At 41.0% G+C, this 23592-nt stretch overlaps 1 protein-coding gene across 1 annotated transcript in view; it reads right to left on the bottom strand.

Annotated features, from left to right (window-relative positions):
• Nucleotides 1–23592, bottom strand: part of LOC133126709 (polymeric immunoglobulin receptor-like) — a 45011-nt gene that overhangs the window by 7149 nt on the left and 14270 nt on the right. The window contains exon 4 of the mRNA XM_061239045.1: nucleotides 21945–22268. Coding sequence (XP_061095029.1) covers nucleotides 21945–22268 — 324 coding nt within the window. The remainder of the gene's footprint in view (nucleotides 1–21944; nucleotides 22269–23592) is intronic.

Here is a 23592-nt window from a genome sequence, read left to right as displayed (position 1 = left end):
CAAGTACATAATGTGAAAAATGCCCCATTGAGGATTATTCCATGAATCGATACATAAACCATTTAATCCCAAAAATTTTTTAATGAATTAATTTAATGTCATTTCATTGCCTGACTGAACAGAAAGTGGAACTGACCCCAACCCTGTCCATGCTACCAGAGCAGAGGAGAACACACTAAATTAACTCACTAGTAAACATTCTGGACCATTTTCCCTCAAAATGAATGCTTGCTTTCAGAGCAGGACAATTTTTCAGCATTTAGCGCCTGTGAGTTCCTCTCCACTATCATAGCCCATTGCTGCTCAGTGACCTGTTTTGAGTTTACATTACGTCACATGACAATCATTTACAGACGCTGTTTTCCAGAGTGGCGAATCGTGGAGAATATCAGTTACTCTCAGGAATACAGAAAAGTGGTATCACCACATACGCACAAAGGCGCATTTATCATCTCTTATAATCAAGTGTAATATTTGCCAATCAACCTACTTGTATTGTAACAAAATAAAGTATGATTTCTAAGAAATACAGGATCTCTAAGAGGATGGGATGAGACTGAATATTAACAATACGATTCTCAGCAAAAGCCCTTTATAAATGTGTGAGAAATCCCAGAGTGCTGCTGCTGGACATCTCCAACCAGAAACAGAGTGTGGCTGAAAGTATTCAACTTTCTGAATGTAGTTTAGTTTGATAAGTGCAGGGCTTCTGTATATATTGTAGCAAGCCGCTGGTTGAGAGAGAGAGAGAGAGAGAGAGAGAGAGAGAGAGAGAGAGAGAGAGAGAGAGAGAGAGAGAGAGAGAGAGAGAGAGAGAGAGAGAGAGAGAGAGAGAGAGAGAGAGAGAGAGAGAGAGAGAGAGAGAGAGAGAGAGAGAGAGAGAGAGAGAGAGAGAGAGAGAGAGAGAGAGAAAAATTGGGCCACCACAATAGGAATAAAGAACTATCACACTTTACTGTTGCAGTCATTTCTTCTACACGCCCACACCCCCACAATCACTGTATGTCCTTCTCCATTCTGCAGTTCTGTGTTTTGCGGATCAGCTCAAATTTTGATTGACGTTTGATTGATATTGACTGATACTGACTGAAATTGACTGACACTGACTGTCAATGACTGACATTGACTGACACTGATTGACATTGACCACACTGACTGACACTCACTGACATTGACCCTCAGCCTTCTCGGCAGAGTGCAGAGTGTAAAAAGCCAAATTAGCCTATCAACATTACTAATAGGAGTAAATGAGCATTCATTAAAATGTTTTACCATACGTGACTACTACATGTGACTGCAGTGGGGTATTTCTGATTATTTGGCTCTTTAACTTTGCGTTTCCATCGCAATAATACCATGTTTTGTTTCGCCTTTCTGCAGTATTAACTCAATTATTTCTTCCTACGGCCCATCACCGTTCATATACCTGCATAGCAGCGCTGTCTGCTCAATATAGCAATTGAGTATGTTGGAGCTGAAATGATGTCCTAAATTTTCTGATTGACGATGTTTGTTGAAAATTCCATGGCATATCGAGAGGTATATCTTTAATTTTCGAACTGTCTTTTGTTTTGAAGTCTGAGAAAAGGCGCGAAGCGGAGTGCCTTTACACCACCTAGCTGTGCCAATATCCACGATTGGTATATTGATATCGATATTGGTTCCACAGGTTCGAGTTCCATAACGCTTTTATACAACGGTTACCACATTTATCTTTCAAAATTTCACAAAAGAAAGACAAGACAAACTTTATTGTATTTTTAATGGAACTATGTTTTATGGTAAAAATGTATTATTCTGCTCAACAGTAGTTAATTGGTTGCTAAACAACGGTATTGTGAACTGGCTGGCAATAATGTATCCCCACTCCACTAACGAGGCAACGGTACTAACGTTAGTAGGAATAATATATACCCACTGCACTAACCTTAGCTAAGCAACGCTATTGCAATAAGGTATCCCCACTGCAATAACGTTAGCTGGCGAGCTAGTTTACGTTACATCAGACGACACTGACACACAATTGATGAGTTTTTGTTGTGGACGTTTATCGGGACACTGCCGGATAACGTGTTTCATCGTCATCGGCATTCGGCAGACGCTCTTATCCGGAGCGACGTACAGTTCATTGGACTTCATTGGAGCAGGAGACAATCCGCCCCTGGAGCAATGCAGGGTTAAGAGCCTTGCTCAAGGGCCCAACGGCTGTGCGGATCTTATTGTGGCTACACCGGGATTAGAACCACCGATCTTGCGTGTCCCAGTCATTTACCTCAGCCACTACGCTACAGGCCGCCCTCAGTTTATTTATTGGTTCCTGCTCTTTTCAAAATCATAGGACACTCACTAATGTTTACTTTACTTTGGTATTGTACTAGAGGCGTGATGATGATAATGTTTACAAAGTAGATAACCGTAATCTACAAACACTGAGTAATTTTAAACTTTCCATTTAGCAGTGCGTAGGCTATATCGTGGATATTGGCACGGCTGGAACGCAAACTGACCAATAGAGACAATGGACCTATCCGTTGCATATTTCCTGAGCTGCCACAGAACTAGCAGCAGCAGTGGAGTTTGGAGGAGGAGGCCTCACTGACTTTGAGACGGGGGATTTTGAGACAGGGGGGATTTTGAGACACATTTGTCAGGAAAAGTACCAACTAAAAAAAAAAACTAGACTACTATGTTACTAATGTTAATGCTTTTGTTTTTATACTGAACTTCTTGATTTAAAAAGAAACAGATTTGAATATTTTACTGGCTCTTCCATGAATACTACACCTTTTATTGTAATTGGTTGTTGCTGGAACAGGTGAGAGAGGTGTTGAGACTGTTGAATGATTTGAGGTTGAAGGCTTGGTGGATGTTGCTGCTGTGGTTGCTGAGGTAACCAGAAGAGACGTGCTTAGTGCTGCAGATGCTGAAGAATGGGGTGCTATGAAGAGTGGAGGAAAAAATGATGTTAATTAATAAAGTTAATAATTATTTTATGAATATTTTATGGGGTTATGTACAGTGTTATTGTATCTATGTGTGTGTGTGTGTGTGTGTGTGTGTCTGTGCCTGTGTGAATGCAAATGTTTGTGCTTGTGTGTGTTTGTGTGTATGTGTGTGTGTGTGTGTGTGTGTGTGTGTGTGTGTGTGTGTGTGTGTGTGTGTGTGTGTGTGTGTGCGAATGGGTGCATGAGAGTTGTGACACTGTTCATGTGAAAGAACAGAACTCAGCACTGGTGTGCACCTGGCAGTGTGCGAGAGAGCACTAGCTAGCACCAAAGGGTTTCACAACATGACATTTAGAACACTCTGTTTCTCTCAACCCTCACTGCCAGAAAGTAACAAAGTAAAGTAAAGATCATTGAAAATCTGAGGATAGAATGCATTCTTATACAGGCTCGTTTTGAGTTCCTTACGTGTGGTGACTGTGGTAGTTGTAGTTTTCTGAGTGACAGTGAGGTGAACAGGGATCTGTAGTTCTCCAGCAGCACACCAATACCAGCCTGTGTCCTCCATGTTCAGCTCCCTCACCGTCACAGTGAAGACCTTTTTAGAGTGGTCATCTTTCATCTCTGATCTTCCAGATTCACCAGAATTCACTTCCACACAGGAGCCCCCTATCCTGCACCACTTCTTCATGCTTCTTGATTTACTACAGTGACATGGCACACTGACATGGCCCCCTTCCACACCGGCCACCTCCTGCTGCTTAACCCAGAGTCCAGGAATGTCTGAACACCACAGAATAAACACAAAAATATACAACATTCTTTGATACACAAACCCTACAAGTCACTTGTAGACCAAAGTAAATAACTGTCGTATTGATACTGTCTTGCATACAGACTGGGAGTGGTGTAGCAAAATAATACAATTATTATGCTGGAGTCCAAATACACCAATAGTTTTGCAGTAAAACAATGACTTGCCTGGACTTTTACTTGTGGAAGAATTCAATACTGCTAGCATAAGGGGTAGGATCACTCATTTACCCACAATGCAGCAGTCTGCAGTAGAAAGTTCTGTGCAGCGTATGATTGGATAACACTGGAATAATGAAAATGCCGTTATTAAGAGGAAGCAGGTCTCACTGAATGCAGTGTGTGCTGCAGCCATCTTACCTGCAGTGACTGACAGGTGCAGACGTGCTCCTTATCTCCAGCGCCCTGGATCTCTACAGCACACCAGTAATATCCAGAGTCCATCATCTGAAGCTTTCTCATGGTAACAGTGAACACATGATGGGTGGGGTCATCAGTGATTGATGTTTTACATTTAACATTTGGAGAGTCAGTGTGTACTATATTATGGCAATTTCGCAATAAGTACCCCTGACACCAGTATTTCACATGATTTTCATATTCTCTATCATAGAGACATGGGAAGGTGACAGATCTTCCTCTGTGTACAACTACTTCACTCACTGTGTACACACCATCAGCATCTGCAGAGAGAAACACACACATCATCAGTGTGGGTGTATTTTACAGAGCACAGTGTGGTGCAGTCTGTAAGGCAGCTGACTCTCAGGCTAAGTGTGAACCCTCCTGTGTGTTTGGGGGTTCAATCCTCTGCACCCAACCATCTCGATTTGTTCCCCTCTTCTCTCTCCTGTTTGAATAAATGCTAAATGTCTGCATTTATATAGCACCTTTATCCAAAGCGCTGTAACACTGATGCTTCTCATTCACCCATTCATACACACATTCACACACACACCAACGGCGATTGGCTGCCACACAAAAAACAGCTGGTAAGGAGCATTTAGGGGTTGCTTGTCTTGCTCAGGAACACCTTGATACCGCCAGGGTGGAATGGAAACTGCAACCCTCCGTCTGCCAGACGACTGCTCTTTCCACCTGAGCCAATGTCACCACAATAAAGTGCACAGGGGAACATCACTAATACTCTAATTCATTTTAATGCACCGTAAGAAAAGGTGATTCCGACACACTGCATCTAGATAAAATATGGTCTACCACACCAATGCATTATAATAAAGGTATCATTGGACTTTAATGATGATTGGAGTTTATAATGTTCTTGAGTGGAATTAAAGTGTTTTATTGTGAAAACCAAGGTATTCCAGGAGAATACAATACAATAGTTCTTTTACACAAGACAAATCTTTCACTGGAGTTAATTTTGAAATGTTTCTTGGATACCTCCTTAAAAGCAAAAGTGTGTGAGGGGTTAACTCCAGAAAATACTGTGTACATATGAGCACACACACAGAATTGTCTCTTTCAGTTTTTATTTTAGCAGAGCTACAAACAGCATTATTTCCTGTGGTTAATCCCCTCAGGACATTGTACTGGGGGTACATTTTAATGTGGGGTTGAAGCCATTTCTGTGAAAGCATTCACACTTACAGAACAAGATCATATCTACTTCTCTTTTTAAGTAAAACTCAGAGCTATAATTTAATGTAATGTCCTCCCTTGTCCAATTGCAAAATGCACAAACTTAAATACATTTTTTTTATCTGTTTAACAAAAAAGGTGAGAAATTAAGGCGTATGAAGTGCAAGCGTTCATGAAAATGTTCAAGAAAAAAAGAAAAGAAACTGATTAATGACACACATGGAAAGCATCTTTTTTAACTTGACTTATCTTTTTTTAAAGTGCATGAATTCAGTCTGGAGCCATAGTCTATTTTTATTTGCGTTTTTAAATGTGTTCTAATCTGTCCAGCAGAGGGCGATAGTTCCTTTTCAAGTTAGGAAAATGTGGTGTCTTTTTTTGTCCAGTAGAGAAAAAAGAGTCAAATATTTGTAATGGGGTGACTGGCTGTATTTGATGCTCTGAAATAGGAATCCTCAGGTTCCACACGTTGCTGAACATCCAGGCCTCTTCCTTCGGGCTTGTGGACAAAATTCCTGTTGGGAAGTAGTCTGCCGTCACGTTGCTGCCCCCTACTGAACAGACAGGGAACATTCACGCAACGGTATCAAGATCAGTGGGGCTCTAATTCGAGCACGCTTGAGCACAACTAAAAAAGGTGCAATAAAAACAGGAATAGGAATGTTTGTAAATATATGAGGGACTAAAAAGAAATGCAAGTTCCACACGTCGTCGCACATGCATCCCATAACATTTTGGGTCTTGATATTTCATGATCAGTGAAACATATTTCTGATATAAACCAACTGTAAATCCAGCATAACGTACCTGTGTGTTCTGCCCGGCAACTGAGCTGTAAATCACATCACTATCTGCTGCAGAACGGCGAGACGAGTGTGTGGTCTGTACAGAACAGGACATGCACACACAATATTTCAGTAACTCAAAAAATAACATTACAGAGAGTTATGCAAACACTTCCCATTACATACTCTCTGGGTCAACTGCAGGGCGATTAGCTGGAGGTTAATCATCAATGCCACAAAAATGCATGAAAACTCAAACAGCTAATCGTTAACAGATTTGGATAGCAGTTCCTGAATTCTGTGAAGGTTTAGACTGCAGCTACAAAACACATTGCAATTGATCCTGTGTTTTGTGTGTCTAATGTACACATGCAAATTGATGCATGTGTACATTGCTTGTCTTGCTCAGGAACACCTTGATACACCCAGGGTGGAATGGAAACTGCAACCCTCCGTCTGCCAGACGACTGCTCTTTCCACCTGAGCCAATGTCACCACAATAAAGTGCACAGGGGAACATCACTAATACTCTAATTCATTTTAATGCACCGTAAGAAAAGGTGATTCCAACACACTGCATCTAGATAAAATATGGTCTACCACACCAATGCATTATAATAAAGGTATCATTGGACTTTAATGATGATTGGAGTTTATAATGTTCTTGAGTGGAATTAAAGTGTTTTATTGTGAAAACCAAGGCATTCCAGGAGAATACAATACAATAGTTCTTTTACATAAGACAAATCTTTCACTGGAGTTAATTTTGAAATGTTTCTTGGATACCTCCTTAAAAGCAAAAGTGTGTGAGGGGTTAACTCCAGAAAATACTGTGTACATATGAGCACACACACAGAATTGTCTCTTTCAGTTTTTATTTTAGCAGAGCTACAAACAGCATTATTTCCTGTGGTTAATCCCCTCAGGACATTGTACTGGGGGTACATTTTAATGTGGGGTTGAAGCCATTTCTGTGAAAGCATTCACACTTACAGAACAAGATCATATCTACTTCTCTTTTTAAGTAAAACTCAGAGCTATAATTTAATGTAATGTCCTCCCTTGTCCAATTGCAAAATGCACAAACTTAAATACATTTTTTTTATCTGTTTAACAAAAAAGGTGAGAAATTAAGGCGTATGAAGTGCAAGCGTTCATGAAAATGTTCAAGAAAAAAAGAAAAGAAACTGATTAATGACACACATGGAAAGCATCTTTTTTAACTTGACTTATCTTTTTTTAAAGTGCATGAATTCAGTCTGGAGCCATAGTCTATTTTTATTTGCGTTTTTAAATGTGTTCTAATCTGTCCAGCAGAGGGCGATAGTTCCTTTTCAAGTTAGGAAAATGTGGTGTCTTTTTTTGTCCAGTAGAGAAAAAAGAGTCAAATATTTGTAATGGGGTGACTGGCTGTATTTGATGCTCTGAAATAGGAATCCTCAGGTTCCACACGTTGCTGAACATCCAGGCCTCTTCCTTCGGGCTTGTGGACAAAATTCCTGTTGGGAAGTAGTCTGCCGTCACGTTGCTGCCCCCTACTGAACAGACAGGGAACATTCACGCAACGGTATCAAGATCAGTGGGGCTCTAATTCGAGCACGCTTGAGCACAACTAAAAAAGGTGCAATAAAAACAGGAATAGGAATGTTTGTAAATATATGAGGGACTAAAAAGAAATGCAAGTTCCACACGTCGTCGCACATGCATCCCATAACATTTTGGGTCTTGATATTTCATGATCAGTGAAACATATTTCTGATATAAACCAACTGTAAATCCAGCATAACGTACCTGTGTGTTCTGCCCGGCAACTGAGCTGTAAATCACATCACTATCTGCTGCAGAACGGCGAGACGAGTGTGTGGTCTGTACAGAACAGGACATGCACACACAATATTTCAGTAACTCAAAAAATAACATTACAGAGAGTTATGCAAACACTTCCCATTACATACTCTCTGGGTCAACTGCAGGGCGATTAGCTGGAGGTTAATCATCAATGCCACAAAAATGCATGAAAACTCAAACAGCTAATCGTTAACAGATTTGGATAGCAGTTCCTGAATTCTGTGAAGGTTTAGACTGCAGCTACAAAACACATTGCAATTGATCCTGTGTTTTGTGTGTCTAATGTACACATGCAAATTGTTGTTAAACAACTCAAAAGGAGAATATATATACATACATATAAATACGTTCACATTTCACTGTGTGCCACTTTAAATTCTGATATTTACTGGCTGTGTATCTGACTGAGATATGATGAACAATCTCACCTGTAGATTTTTCAGGACGACTGAGCTGTACAGAACTTCATCTGCAGGGTTTTCAGAAGGCTGGGACAGTAAAGGGGAACATGTTTCTGTTACTGACCATGGTGAGGGGGTTGGCTCAATTTAATTCAGTCAATTCAGTCAATTCAAGATCATAATGTGAAAAATGCCCCATTGAGGATTATCCCATGAATTCTTGTGTTTGATTTGCACTTTGTTGTACGTCGCTCTGGATAAGAGCTTCTGCTAAATGCAACATAATGTAATGTAATAAACCATTTAATCAAAAAAACTTTTAATGAATGAATTTAATGTCATTTAATTGCCTGACTAGTAAACATTCTGAACCATTTTCCCTCAAAATGAATGCTTGTTTTCAAAGCTGTTTTGAGAGCAGGATAATTTTTCAGCATTTAGCGCCTGTGAGTTCATCTCCACTATCACAGCCCATTGCTGCTCAGTGACTTCCTGTTTTGAGTTTACATTACATCACATGACAATCATTTACAGACGCTCTTTTCCAGAGTGGTGAACAGTGGAGAATATAAGTTACTCTCAGGAATACAGAAAAGTGGTATCACCACAGAGGCACAAAGGCGCATTTATAATCTCTTATAATCAAGTGTAATATTTGCCAATTTGTATTGTAACAAAATAAAGTATGATTTCTAAGAAATACAGGATCTCTAAAGATATGTAGGATGAGATGAGACTGAATATTAACAGTATGATTCTCTGCATAGGCACTTTACAAATGTGTGAGAAATCCAGCCACTACTCAACCTGTGACTGATGTGGACTTATTCTGTGTGATGACTGTGTGTTGGTGAACACTGTGCTGTAGGTCACTTCATCTTCAGAGTCTGCAGTCTGCCAGGGGAGAGACACAACGTTGAACTCATAACAGCTGGTCTATCCATACAGACTTCTACCTTTCATATTGTACAGTAGGGCCATTCAACTGCTGGACCAGAGGCAAGCAAGTGAGCCCATTAACAAGTAACAGTGAAACAACGTCAAGCTACAGAGAGATAAAAAAAGAAATGTACCAAAATTGTTTTGAACAAAGATCAAGGCTAGTCCTATAGTAAACTCAATCTTGTCCAGACGAAGCTTAGTCTGAGTCTGTTAAACTGTTACTTAGTGTCTATAGACTTGCAGGTGCTGGTACTGAACATCTCCAACCAGAAACTGAGTGTGGGTGAATATATTCAAGATTTTTCTGAATGTAGTTTTGTTTGATAAGTGCAGCATTTCTGTATGTATGAATAAAGAACTATCACACTTTACTGTAGCAGTTATTTCTTCTACTTCTTTCTTCTTCTTCTTCTACTCCCACACCCCCACAATCACTGTATGTCCTTCTCCATTCTGCAGTTTTGTGTTTTGCAGATCAGCTCAAATTTTGATTGAAGTTTAAATGGCATTGATTGACATTGACTGACATTTGACCGACACTGACTGATACTGACTGACACTGATTGACATTGACCACACTCACTGTCACTGACTGACATTGACCTTCAGCCTTCTTGGCAGAGTGCAGAGTGTAAAACGGCCGTACCGTCAGCTCGTTGCTCCGGTCCTCTCTTGCTCCTGTGTGAGGCTGGACTCCCTCTGTAAGGAGACACAGGATGAGCTGTGATAAGAGAGTGTGATCATGACAGAGCTGAGAGCCCCCTATGAGACCCCTACTGCCTGTCAAACTCCTGTGCTCAGTGTACTGTACTTCACTAATGCTGTGCTGACTGCTCCTACATACAGCACCCACACTATACTTTCACACTCAGCGTACTTCATGTGGATACTCACTGTGTCTCTTACACAGCTTCCAGGTAACCGTGGCAACAGCTGCCACCAGCAACAGCATCCCTAGTGCCATCAGGATGATCGTGAGATCTGAAGGACTGAACAGCAGCAACAGGGTGTGTGAAATTTTCTGCCCATTTGAAATGCTCAAATGACACAGGAGTCTCTCTCAGTACTGCAGCCTTCTCCATCAGTTCAGAAGAGCACAGACAAGCACAAACATGCACAGAGAGAACTGCTGGACTCCAGAAACAGGGAGTGGAGAAAAAGGAACTGGAAGCACTAGGGATCATGTGGTACACCAAGTACATGCAGCGTGTACCATATCCCAGCATGCACTGGGCCATGTGCTGCTGATAAGTGCTGGAGAGGCCTGGTTATCTGGACTTTAGTGAGCACGGCTGCAGGAGGAGGCCTCACTGACTTTGAGACAGGGGGGATTTTGAGACACATTTGTCAGGAAAAGTACCAACTTAAATATAAAGACTTTACTATGTTACTAATGTTAATCCTTTTGTTTTCATACTGAACTTCTTGATTTAAAAAGAAACAGATTTGAATATTTTACTGGCTCTTCCATCAGAAATACCACACTTTTTATTGTAATTGGTTGTTGCTGGAACAGGTGAGAAAGGTGTTGAGACTGTTGAATACTTTGAGGTTGAAGGCTTGGAGGATGTTGCTGCTGTGGTTGCTGTGGTAACCAGAAGAGATGTGCTTAGTGCTGCAGATGCTGAAGAATGGGGTGCTATGAAGAGTGGAGGAAAAATTAATAAAAAGTTAATCATATTTTATGAATATTTTATGGTGTTATGTATAGTGTTATTGTATCTATGTGTGTGTGTGTTTGTGTGTGTGTGTGTGTGTGTGTGCCTGTGTGAATGCAAATGTTTGTGCTTGTGTGTGTGTGTGTGTGCGAATGGGGGCATGAGTACGTGTTCATGTGAAAGAACAGAACTCAGCACTGGTGTGCACCTGGCAGTCGGTGAGAGAGCACTAGCTAGCACCAAAGGGTTTCACAACATGACATTTAGAACACTCTGTTTCTCTCAACCCTCACTGCCAGAAAGTAACAAAGTAAAGTAAAGATCATTGAAAATTTGATGATAGAATGCATTCTTATACAGGCTTGTTTTGAGTTCCTTACGTGTGGTGACTGTGGTAGTTGTAGTTTTCTGAGTGACAGTGAGGCGAACAGGGATCTGTAGTTCTCCAACAGCACACCAATGCCAGCCTGTGTCCTCCATGTTCAGCTCCCTCACCGTCACAGTGAAGACCTTTTTAGAGTGGTCATCTTTCATCTCTGATCTTCCAGATTCACCAGAATTCACTTCCACACAGGAGCCCCCTATCCTGCACCACTTCTTCATGCTTCTTGATTTACTATAGTGACATGGCACACTGACATGGCCCCCTTCCACACCGGCCACCTCCTGCTGCTCAACCCAGAGTCCAGGAGGCCCTGAACGCCACAGAATACAGACCAAAATGTTTTGAATTGCATCACTTAACCCTCTGAAACCAAAATAAACTAAAGTTAATTATTTTCATACTCCCATGGATACAGATTGGGAATGGGGTCGCAAAAAGTGCAATTAATGTTGGCAGCACACTCTAATTCTTTATGAAGAGTCAAAATGAATGGGATTGCAGAGTAACCAAGATATTTTTAAACTCACATGCCAGCACTTTAAAAAAATGATTTTCCAAAACTCAATGATAACTGCTTGGAAAATTCACTCATTCTGCAGTAGGAAGTGTGCAGCGTATGGTTGGATAACACTTGAATAGTGAAGAAGTCATTATTAAGAGCTTAGGAAGCAGGTCTCACTGAGTGCAGTGTGTGCTGCAGCCATATTACCTGCAGTGACTGACAGGTGTAGATATGCTCCCTTATCTCGAGCGCGCTGGATCTTTACAGCACACCAGTAATATCCAGAGTCCTTCATCTTAAGTTTTCTCATGGTAACAGTGAACACATGATGGGTGGGGTCATCAGTGATTGATGTTTCACCTTTAACTGTTGGAGAGTCAGTGCGTACTACAGTTTCACACTTATTCCTGTCTGAACCATGACACCAGTATTTCACATGATTTTCATATTCTCTATCATAGGGACATGGGATGGTGACAGATCTTCCACTCTGCACAGCTACTCTACTCACTGTGTACACACCGTCAGCATCTGCAGAGAGAAACACACATCATCAGTGTGGGTGTATTTTACAGAGCACAGTGTGGTGCAGCCTGTAGGGCAGCTGACTCTCAGGCTAAGTGTCAACCCTCCTGTGTGTTTAGGGTTCAATCTTCTGCACCCAACCATTTTGATCTCTTCCCTTCTTCTCTCTCCTGTTTGAATAAATGCTAAATGTCAGAATTTATATAGCACCTTCATTCACCCATTTCCACCCACTCACCCACTCATACACACACTCACACACCAACGGCGATTGGCTGCCATTCAAGGTACCAAGGGGGTTTGTCTAACCGCCTGAGCCAATGCCGCCACAATAATATACACAGGGAAAAATCACTAATACTCTAATTCATTCTAATACACCATAACAAAAGACATAACCAACACACTGCATCGAGGTAAAATATGGTCTAACACACCAATGCATTTTATGATGTCTTTGTATGAAATTAAAGTGTTTGATTGTCAAAACCAAGGCATTAAAAATGTTTCTCTATTTCCTGAGATCATGGACTTTTAAAAATGATACAAACGCATTATACAATGAAAACAATGATGTTTGAGAAGAACATGCTCTCTGGATGGCAGTACCATCACAGGTGGAGACTTAAAAGCAACAGTTTGTGAGGGGGAGCTGCAGAAAATACTGTGTACCAATGAGCACACAAAGATGTGCATTTCGTCCACTCTTTCAGTTCTCTTTATTTTAGCAGAGCTACAAACAGCATTATTTCCTGAGGTTAATACCCTCTGCTCACCACAGTGACAAACATTGTACTGTGGGAACATTTTAATGTTGGGTTGAAGCCATTTCTGTGGAAACATTCACACTTACAGAACAAAATAATATCAACTTCTCTTTTTAAAGATATTCTTTAGGCCTTTTTCAGCTTTATTGGACAGTATATAGACAGGAAGAATGGGGGCGAGAGAGAGGGAAAGACAAGCGACAAATTGCCAGACGGTCAGATTCAAACCGTTGACGTCGCGGCTCACAATGAGCATGCGGTCAGTGCTCTGCAGGCTGCGCTACCGAGACACCCCAATTTCTCTTTTAAGTAAAACTCAGAGCCATTCTAATCATGCACTATGTGAAGTGTGAAAAAGTCATATTGCAACTCCTTCCGCTTCTTGGGTTCAACATCACACACAAAGCTATGTTCACGCTTTAATTGTGTTCAGACATTTGTATTTGTTCTTGTCAGCTCTGAACGCTTGTGTTGTCTTACGGGTCAAAAATGACTCACCACTATGTTTAATAGCAGACAAAAATACCCCATTATGATCTTTTTTCAACTTGAAATTTGATGACAAAGTTTGTGATGAGTGACAGGTTTTTTCTTCTTGCAAAATAGAATTCAGTTCATTAAAAGTCAATTAAGCTGCTTTAATGGTTCAAGGGTTTTGTGAAGGCATTTTTGACCCTTAGGCCAAGGGGAGTATACACAATGTGAAGACTACACAAGGGTTAAAGCAGAACTGTTGCTCACAGGATATAAAAAAATATATATATATATATATATATATATCCTGTGAACAGCAGTTCTGCAGAAAGAAATGCCTTGTTAATCAGAGAGGTCTGAGGAGAAAGGCTTGACTGGTCAGTACTGACAGGGAGGTGACAGTGACGTAAATAAGCTCACTACATACTTAGAATCTATGCACTTCAACCCTTTTTTTTTCTTTTTCTAGACACTGTGGTGTGTGAAAATCCCAGGAGATAAGCAGTTTCTGAGATATTCTAACCACCCTGTCTGGCACTAACAACCATTCTCCGGTCAAAATGACTTTTCTTCACATTTCTTCCTCATTCTGACATTTTGTTTGAAAAACAGCCGAACATCTACAACAGTTGCATTTAGTAGCTGCCACATGATTGGCTGATTAAATATTTGCACTAACAAGCTGGTGTACAGGTCTACCTAACAAAGTGCTCACTGAGTGTATTGTAGTCACATTAGTCCTATTATGTATTATGTAAACTACATACTTCAGTATTACTCATTCATTCAAGTTTAAGGCACAGGTAGTCTCTCTGCTACAATGCTCCAGAGTTCAGTATACAGTGTGAGAAACGAGTCCTACCTGGCAGCACAGTGAGGAAGAGGATGGAGAGGTAGAGTATCAGAGTGAGAGCCATATGTGCCTGATGGGTGTGTGTGTCTGTTAGAGACTCCAGCTCCCTTTAGCGTGAGTCTCACTTCCTGTTCATCTCAGTCCCCACCTCTTTGGTCCCTCGTACTCTGTCGTCTGTGCTCTCTCAGTGGCCAGAGCAGGTTAACTCTTATTATTATTTAATATTTATGTATTCCAGAGGTGGGCAAAGGGCGCCATATGCATTTCTGGATTTCATACCAACTTCTGGCCTTAATTACATAATTAGCCTTTTACGACATCTGACATTTTAGCTGCAGTACATTTCTTGATGACTGGTCTTGTGTCCCCCATTTTACTGTCATCAAATCTTTGAGAGAACCATTGTTGGTGCATTCAGCCAATTAGTTCATTTAGCCAGGGTAACTGGTGGAAACAAAAACCTGCATACACCTTGGCCGTCAAGGACCGGAATTGCCCACCCCTCTATTATACTGTAAACTGAAATGATTCATACAGTTAGATCATTAAATTGTTATTCAGTGGTAATATTATTGTTCATTTTTAATTACATATATTTGAATATATTAGAAAATTACCTATATACTATAGGTCATTTGTAATTGTAATTGTCATTTGTTAGCGCTCCTGGGAAATTGTGTTTCGAATGCTCTGGGGTTTTTAAATCGGCGAGGAAAAATGTGATCGTTCTAATCTGTCCAGCAGTGGGCGATAGTTCCTTTTTTAGTTAGTAAAATTGTGGTGTCTTTTTTTGTCCAGTAATAAAAAACAGAGTCAAATATTTGTAATGAGGTGACTGGCTGTATTTGATGCTCTGAAATAGGAATCCTCAGGTTCCACACGTTGCTGAACATCCAGGCCTCTTCCTTTCGGCTTGTGGTCAAAATTCCTGTTGGGACGACATTCTTTCGTCACGTTGCTGCCCCCTACTAAACAGACAGGGAACATTCACGCAAAGGTATCAGGATAATTGGGGTTCCAATACGAGCACACTTGAGCACAACTAGAAAAGGTTAAACGGAAAACAGGAATAGGAATGTTTATCAATATAAAAAATAAATGCAAGTTCCACAAGTCGCAGCACATGGCTTTAATATGTATCCCATAACATTTGGGGTTTTGATATTTCATGAACAGTGAAACATATTTCTTATATAAATCAACAGTAATTCCAGCAAAACGTACCTGTGTTTTCTGCCCGACAACTGAGGTGTAAATCACATCACTATCTGCTGCAGAACGGTGAGACGAGTGTGTGGTCTGTACAGAACAGGACATGCACACACAATATTTCAGTAACTCAAAAAATTACATTACAGAGAGTTACGCAAACATTTCCCATTACATATTCTCTGGGTCAACTGCAGTGCGATTAGCTGGAGGTTAATCTTCAAAACGACAAAAATGCATTAAATCTCGAACAGTTAATCGTTAATAGCTTTGGATAGCAGTTCCTGAGTTCTGTGAAGGTTTAGACTGCAGCTACAAAACACACTGGAATTGATCCTGTGTTTTGTGTGTGTAAAATAAAGATGCAAATTGTGGTTAAACAACTCAAAAGGGGAATATATATATAAATATGTTCTCATTTCACAGTGTGCCACGTTAAATTCTGATAGTTACTGGCTGTCTAGCTGACTCTGAGATATGATGAACAATCTCACCTGTAGATTTTTCAGGACGACTGAGCTGGACAGGACCTCATCTGCAGTGTTTTCAGATGGCTGGGACAGTAAAGGGGGAACATGTTTCCTTGACTGACCACGGTTAGGGGGTCGGCTCAATTTAATTCAGTCAATTCAAGTACATAATGTGAAAAATGCCCCATTGAGGATTATTCCATGAATCGATACATAAACCATTTAATCCCAAAAAAATTTTAATGAATTCATTTAATGTAATTTCATTGCCTGACTGAACAGAAAGTGGAACTGACCCCAAGGAGGAGGAGAGCACACTAAATAAACTCTGGACCATTTTCCCTCAAAATGAATGCTTGTTTTTCAGAGCAGGATAATATTTTAGCATTTAGCGCCTGTGAGTTCCTCTCCACTATCATAGCCCATTGCTGCTCAGTGACTTCCTGTTTTTAGTTTACATTACGTCACATGACAATCATTTACAGACGCTGTTTTCCAGAGTGGTGAATCGTGGAGAATATCAGTTACTCTCAGGAATACAGAAAAGTGGTATCACCACATAGGCACAAAGGCGCATTTATCATCTCTTATAATCAAGTGTGATATTTGCCAATCAACCTACTTATATTGTAACAAAATAAAGTGTGATTTCTAAGAAATACAGGATCTCTAAGAGGATGGGATGAGACTGAATATTAACAATACGATTCTCTGCAAAGGCACTTTATAAATGTGTGAGAAATCCCAGAGTGCTGCTGCTGGACATCTCCAACCAGAAACTGAGTGTGGCTGAAAGTATTCAACTTTCTGAATGTAGTTTAGTTTGATAATTGCAGCATTTCTGTATGTATGAATAAAGAACTATCACACTTTACTGTAGCAGTCATTTCTTCTCCACGACCACACCCCCACAATCACCGTATGTCCTTCTCCATTCTGCAGTTCTGTGTTTTGCGGATCAGCTCAAATTTTGATTGACGTTTGATTGATATTGACTGATACTGACTGAAATTGACTGACACTGACTGTCAATGACTGACATTGACTGACACTCACTGGCACTCACTGTCACTGACTGACATTGACTGACACTGATTGACATTGACCACACTGACTGACACTCAATGACATTGACCTTCAGCCTTCTCGGCAGAGTGCAGAGTGTAAAACGGCCGTACCGTCAGCTCGTTGCTCCGGTCCTCTCTTGCTCCTGTGTGAGGCTGGACTCCCTCTGTAAGGAGACACAGGATGAGCTGTGATAAGAGAGTGTGATCATGACAGAGCTGAGAGCCCCCCTATGAGACCCCTACTGCCTGTGAGACTCCTGTGCTCAGTGTACTGCACTTCACTAATGCTGTGCTGACTGCTCCTACATACAGCACCCACACTATTCTTTCACACTCAGCGTACTTCATGTGGATACTCACTGTGTCTCTTACACAGCTTCGAGGTAACCACCAGCAACAGCTGCCACCAGCAACAGCATCCCTAGTGCCATCAGGATGATTGTGAGATCTGAAGGACTGAACGGCAGCAACAGGGTGTGTGAAATCTTCTGCCCATTTGAAATGTCAAAATGACACAGGAGTCTCTCTGAGTACTGCAGCCTTCTCCATCAGTTCAGAAGAGCACAGACAAGCACAAACATGCACAGAGAGAACTGTTGGATTCTAGAAACAGGGAGTGGAGTAAAAGGAAATGGAAGCACTAGGGGTCATGTGGGACACCAAGTACATGCAGCATCTACCAGAGAGATGTGTGTCACCACAAGGGGTCAAAAGAGCCATTTTTGGCGAAAGGAATCTGCAAACCATATTTGAGCCTTATAATGAAGGTAACACAGCCTATCAAGCCCAAATTAGCCTATCAACATTACTAATAGGTGTAAATGAGCATTCATTAAAATGTTTTACCATACCTGACTACTACATGTGACTGCAGTGGGGTATTTCTGATTATTTGGCTCTTTAACTTTGCGTTTCCATCACAACTTTGCGTTTCGCCTTTCTGCAGTATTAACTCAATTATTTCTTCCTACGGCCCATCACCGTTCATATACCTGCATAGCAGCGTTGTCTGCTCAATATAGTTCACATCGCTTGACTCATCGCAGGCAATTGAGTATGCTGGAGCTGAAATGATGTCCTAAATTTTCTGATTGACGATGTTTGTTGAAAATTCCATGGCATATCGAGAGGTATATCTTTAATTTTCGAACTGTTTGGTTTTTGAAGTCTGAGAAAAGACGCGAAGCGGAGTGCCTTTACACCACCTAGCTGTACCAATATCCACGATTGGTATATCGATATCGATTTATACAGCGGTTACCACATTTATCTTTCAAAATTTTACAAAAGAAAGACAAGACAAACTTTAATGTATTTTTAATGGAACTATGTTTTATGGTAAAAATGTATTATTCTGCTCAACAGTAGTTAATTGGTTGCTAAACAACGGTATTGTGAACTGGCTAGCAATAATGTATCCCCACTCCACTATCGAGGCAACGGTACTAACGTTAGTAGGAATAATATATCCCCACTGCACTAACCTTAGGTAAGCAACGCTATTGCAATAAGGTATCCCCACTGCATTAACGTTAGCTGGCGAGCTAGTTTACGTTACATCAGACGACACTGACACACAATTGATGAGCTTTTGTTGTGGACGTTTATCAGGACACTGCCGGATAACGTGCAGGAATTGAAATAACTCTGAGACGGGTGCGTGGGGGTTGGACCCAAAATGCACGACTCAGAAACAATAGTAATATAAAGACCCCTCAGGGCTTTATTCGGGACGAATCCCAGGAGAGTAGTCAACACAAGCAAAGTCCATACACGTAGATCCAGCCAAACAAAAAGTAAACAAACAAAAAGCACGGTGCCGAGGGAAGAGGCAAACTCGTAGTCGGTAGACGTGCAGGGAGGTCCGGTAGCCGGAGAGCTGTCAGCGGGGCAGATGAACAGACGGACGGCAGGCAGAGGCGTAGTCGTGGACGAAGCGGGAGTCGAAACCATGAAACAATCAGCGAAGCAAAACTACAAAAACGGTAGGCAAGGACGAAGTCAAAAAACAAACGATGGTCACAAAACAGAAATCAATAAACAATGGTCGGTAAACAGGCGTGGATCGTAACGTGTAATCAAACAGTAACTAATGCTCAAGAGTTGCGTGGTAAACAGAGGCAGACAATTTCGCAGTGAACAGTTGCGCGACTGGGCTATAAATGCAGGTGTAGACAGGTGTAGACAATTAGTTAGAGCGTAGCAAGGAAATGGAAAACAGGTGCGATGGATGACAAGTTTAACAAGGAGATTAGTAATCGTTAGTAATAAACCTATCCTGCCCTAGCATTAGTAAATTAGTAAATGACATGCACGAGAAACGTAAGGTAACATGAACACATGATTAGTCTTGTTAGTTTCTACCCAATCCTGATCTAGCGTTAGTAGTTTTAGTAAATAGACAAATAGAAACACTAGGGGAGTGAAGGACAGAACGAGAGAGAGAGAGAGAGAGAGAGAAAAGGCGGAACGCAAGGTTTGCGGAAAAACATGTAAAAGTGTATGCATAACAACGACCAGTTAACGTAACAATAAACATGCATCGAAACATAACACAAAGCGAAACTAAGACGATAATCACTCAACATAACCAGGTAATATAATCGTAACGAAACATAACTAGACATGACGAGAAAATAAATCGTAACAAGAAATAAACTAAACAACATGACGAACCTAGACTAACATAATACGTGATAAGACACTACGTGACTAAGACAACATGAATAAACATAAATCAACATAAAACATGGTGAGACAGACCTGAAACGTGACAAACTCTGTGTTTCAATTCCTGTTTCATCGTCATCGGCATTCGGCAGACGCTCTTATCCGGAGCGACGTACAGTTCAATGGACTTAGCAGGAGACAATCCTCCCCTGGAGCAATGCAGGGTTAAGAGCCTTGCTCAAGGGCCCAACGGCTGTGCGGATCTTATTGTGGCTACACCGGGATTAGAACCACCGATCTTGCGTGTCCCAGTCATTTACCTCAGCCACTACGCTACAGGCCGCCCTTAGTTTATTTATTGGTTCCTGCTCTTTTCGAAATCATAGGACACTCACTAATGTTTACTTTACTTTGGTATTGTACTAGAGGCGTGATGATGATAATGTTTACAAAGTAGATAACCGTAATCTACAAACACTGAGTAATTTTAAAAATTCCATTTAGCAGTGCGTAGGCTATATCGTGGATATTGGCACGGCTGGAACGCAAACTGACCAATAGAGACAATGGACCTATCCGTTGTATATCTCCTGAGCTGCCACAGAACTAGCAGCAGCAGTGGAGTTTGGAGGAGGAGGCCTCACTGACTTTGAGACAGGGGGGATTTTGAGACACATTTGTCAGGAAAAGTACCAACTTAAATAAAAAACTAGACTACTATGTTACTAATGTTAATGCTTTTGTTTTTATACTGAACTTCTTGATTTAAAAAGAAACAGATTTGAATATTTTACTGGCTCTTCCATGAATACTACACCTTTATTGTAATTGGTTGTTGCTGGAACAGGTGAGAGAGGTGTTGAGACTGTTGAATGATTTGAGGTTGAAGGCTTGGAGGATGTTAATGATGTTAAAAAATGATGTTAATTAATAAAGTTAATAATTTTTTATGAATATTTTATGGGGTTATGTATAGTGTTATTGTATCTATGTGTGTGTGTGTGTGTGTGTGTGTGTGTGTGTGTGTGTATGTGCCTGTGTGAATGCAAATGTTTGTGTTTGTGTGTATGTGTGTGTGTATGTGTGTGTGTGTGCGAATTGGTGCATGAGAGTTGTGACACTGTTCATGTGAAAGAACAGAATTCAGCACTGGTGTGCACCTGGCAGTCTGCGAGAGAGCACTAGCTAGCACCAAAGGGTTTCACAACATGACATTTAGAACACTCTGTTTCTCTCAACCCTCACTGCCAGAAAGTAACAAAGTAAAGTAAAGATCATTGAAAATCTGAGGATAGAATGCATTCTTATGCAGGCTCGTTTTGAGTTCCTTACGTGTGGTGACTGTGGTAGTTGTAGTTTTCTGAGTGACAGTGAGGTGAACAGGGATCTGTAGTTCTCCAGCAGCACACCCATACCAGCCTGTGTCCTCCATGTTCAGCTCCCTCACCATCACAGTGAAGACCTTTTTAGAGCGGTTATCTTTCATCTCTGATCTTCCAGATTCACCAGAATTCAATTCCACACAGGAGCCCTCTATCCTGCACCACTTCTTCATGCTTCTTGATTTACTATAGTGACATGGCACACCGGCCAACTCCTGCTGCTTAAACCAGAGTCCAGGAGTGTCTGAAGACCACAGAATAAACACAAAAATATACAACATTCTTTGATACACAAACCCTACAAGTCACTTGAAGATCAAAGCAAATAACTGTCATATTGGTACTGACTTGGATACAGATTGGGAGTGGTGTTGCAAAATAATACAATTAAAGCACCAATCTGCTGGAGGTCCAAATACACCAATAGTTATGCAGTGAAGTAATGACATGCCTGGACTTTTACATGTTCTGGAAGAATTCAATACTGCTAGCATAAGAGGTAAGATCACTCATTTACCCACAATGCAGCAGTCTGCAGTAGAAAGTTCTGTGCAGCTTATGATTGCATAACACTGGAATAGTGAAGATGCCGTTATTAAGAGGAAGCAGGTCTCTCTGAGTGCAGTGTGTGCTGCAGCCATCTTACCTGCAGTGACTGACAGGTACAGATATGCTCCCTTATCTCCAGCGCGCTGGATCTCTACAGCACACCAGTAATATCCAGAGTCCCAGGTTGTCAGCATTGTCATGTTAACAGTGAAGACATGATGGGTGGGGTCATCAGTGATTGATGTTTTACCAGTATGTTTAGGAGAGTCAGTGCGTACTACAGTTTTACAAAAATTCCAGTTTGACCCATGACACCAGTATTTCACGTGATAGTCATATTCTCTATCATAGACACATGGGATGGTGACATATTTTCCACGCTGTGCAACTACTCTACTCACTGTGTACACACCATCAGCATCTGCAGAGAGAAACACGCACATCATCAGTGTGGGTGTATTTTACAGAGCACAGTGTGGTGCAGTCTGTAGGGCAGCTGACTCTCAGGCTAAGTGTCAACCCTCCTGTGCGTTTAGGGTTCAATCTTCTGCACCCAACCATTTTGATCTCTTCCCTTCTTCTCTCTCCTGTTTGAATAAATGCTAAATGTCAGAATTTATATAGCACCTTCATTCACCCATTTCCACCCACTCACCCACTCATACACACACTCACACACCAACGGCGATTGGCTGCCATTCAAGGTACCAAGGGGGTTTGTCTTGCTCGGGGACACTTTGCTCTAACCGCCTGAGCCAATGCCGCCACAATAATATACACAGGGAAAAATCACTAATACTCTAATTCATTCTAATACACCATAACAAAAGACATAACCAACACACTGCATCGAGGTAAAATATGGTCTAACACACCAATGCATTTTATGATGTCTTTGTATGAAATTAAAGTGTTTGATTGTCAAAACCAAGGCATTAAAAATGTTTCTCTATTTCCTGAGATCATGGACTTTTAAAAATGATACAAACGCATTATACAATGAAAACAATGATGTTTGAGAAGAACATGCTCTCTGGATGGCAGTACCATCACAGGTGGAGACTTAAAAGCAACAGTTTGTGAGGGGGAGCTGCAGAAAATACTGTGTACCAATGAGCACACAAAGATGTGCATTTCGTCCACTCTTTCAGTTCTCTTTATTTTAGCAGAGCTACAAACAGCATTATTTCCTGAGGTTAATACCCTCTGCTCACCACAGTGATAAACATTGTACTGTGGGAACATTTTAATGTTGGGTTGAAGCCATTTCTGTGGAAACATTCACACTTACAGAACAAAATAATATCAACTTCTCTTTTTAAAGATATTCTTTAGGCCTTTTTCAGCTTTATTGGACAGTATATAGACAGGAAGAATGGGGGCGAGAGAGAGGGAAAGACAAGCGACAAATTGCCAGACGGTCAGATTCAAACCGTTGACGTCGCGGCTCACAATGAGCATGCGGTCAGTGCTCTGCAGGCTGCGCTACCGAGACACCCCAATTTCTCTTTTAAGTAAAACTCAGAGCCATTCTAATCATGCACTATGTGAAGTGTGAAAAAGTCATATTGCAACTCCTTCCGCTTCTTGGGTTCAACATCACACACAAAGCTATGTTCACGCTTTAATTGTGTTCAGACATTTGTATTTGTTCTTGTCAGCTCTGAACGCTTGTGTTGTCTTACGGGTCAAAAATGACTCACCACTATGTTTAATAGCAGACAAAAATACCCCATTATGATCTT

This window comes from Conger conger, chromosome 4 (assembly GCF_963514075.1).
Source record: "Conger conger chromosome 4, fConCon1.1, whole genome shotgun sequence".
Taxonomy (NCBI): domain Eukaryota; kingdom Metazoa; phylum Chordata; class Actinopteri; order Anguilliformes; family Congridae; genus Conger; species Conger conger.
This window is presented reverse-complemented; position numbering and strand designations above follow the sequence as displayed.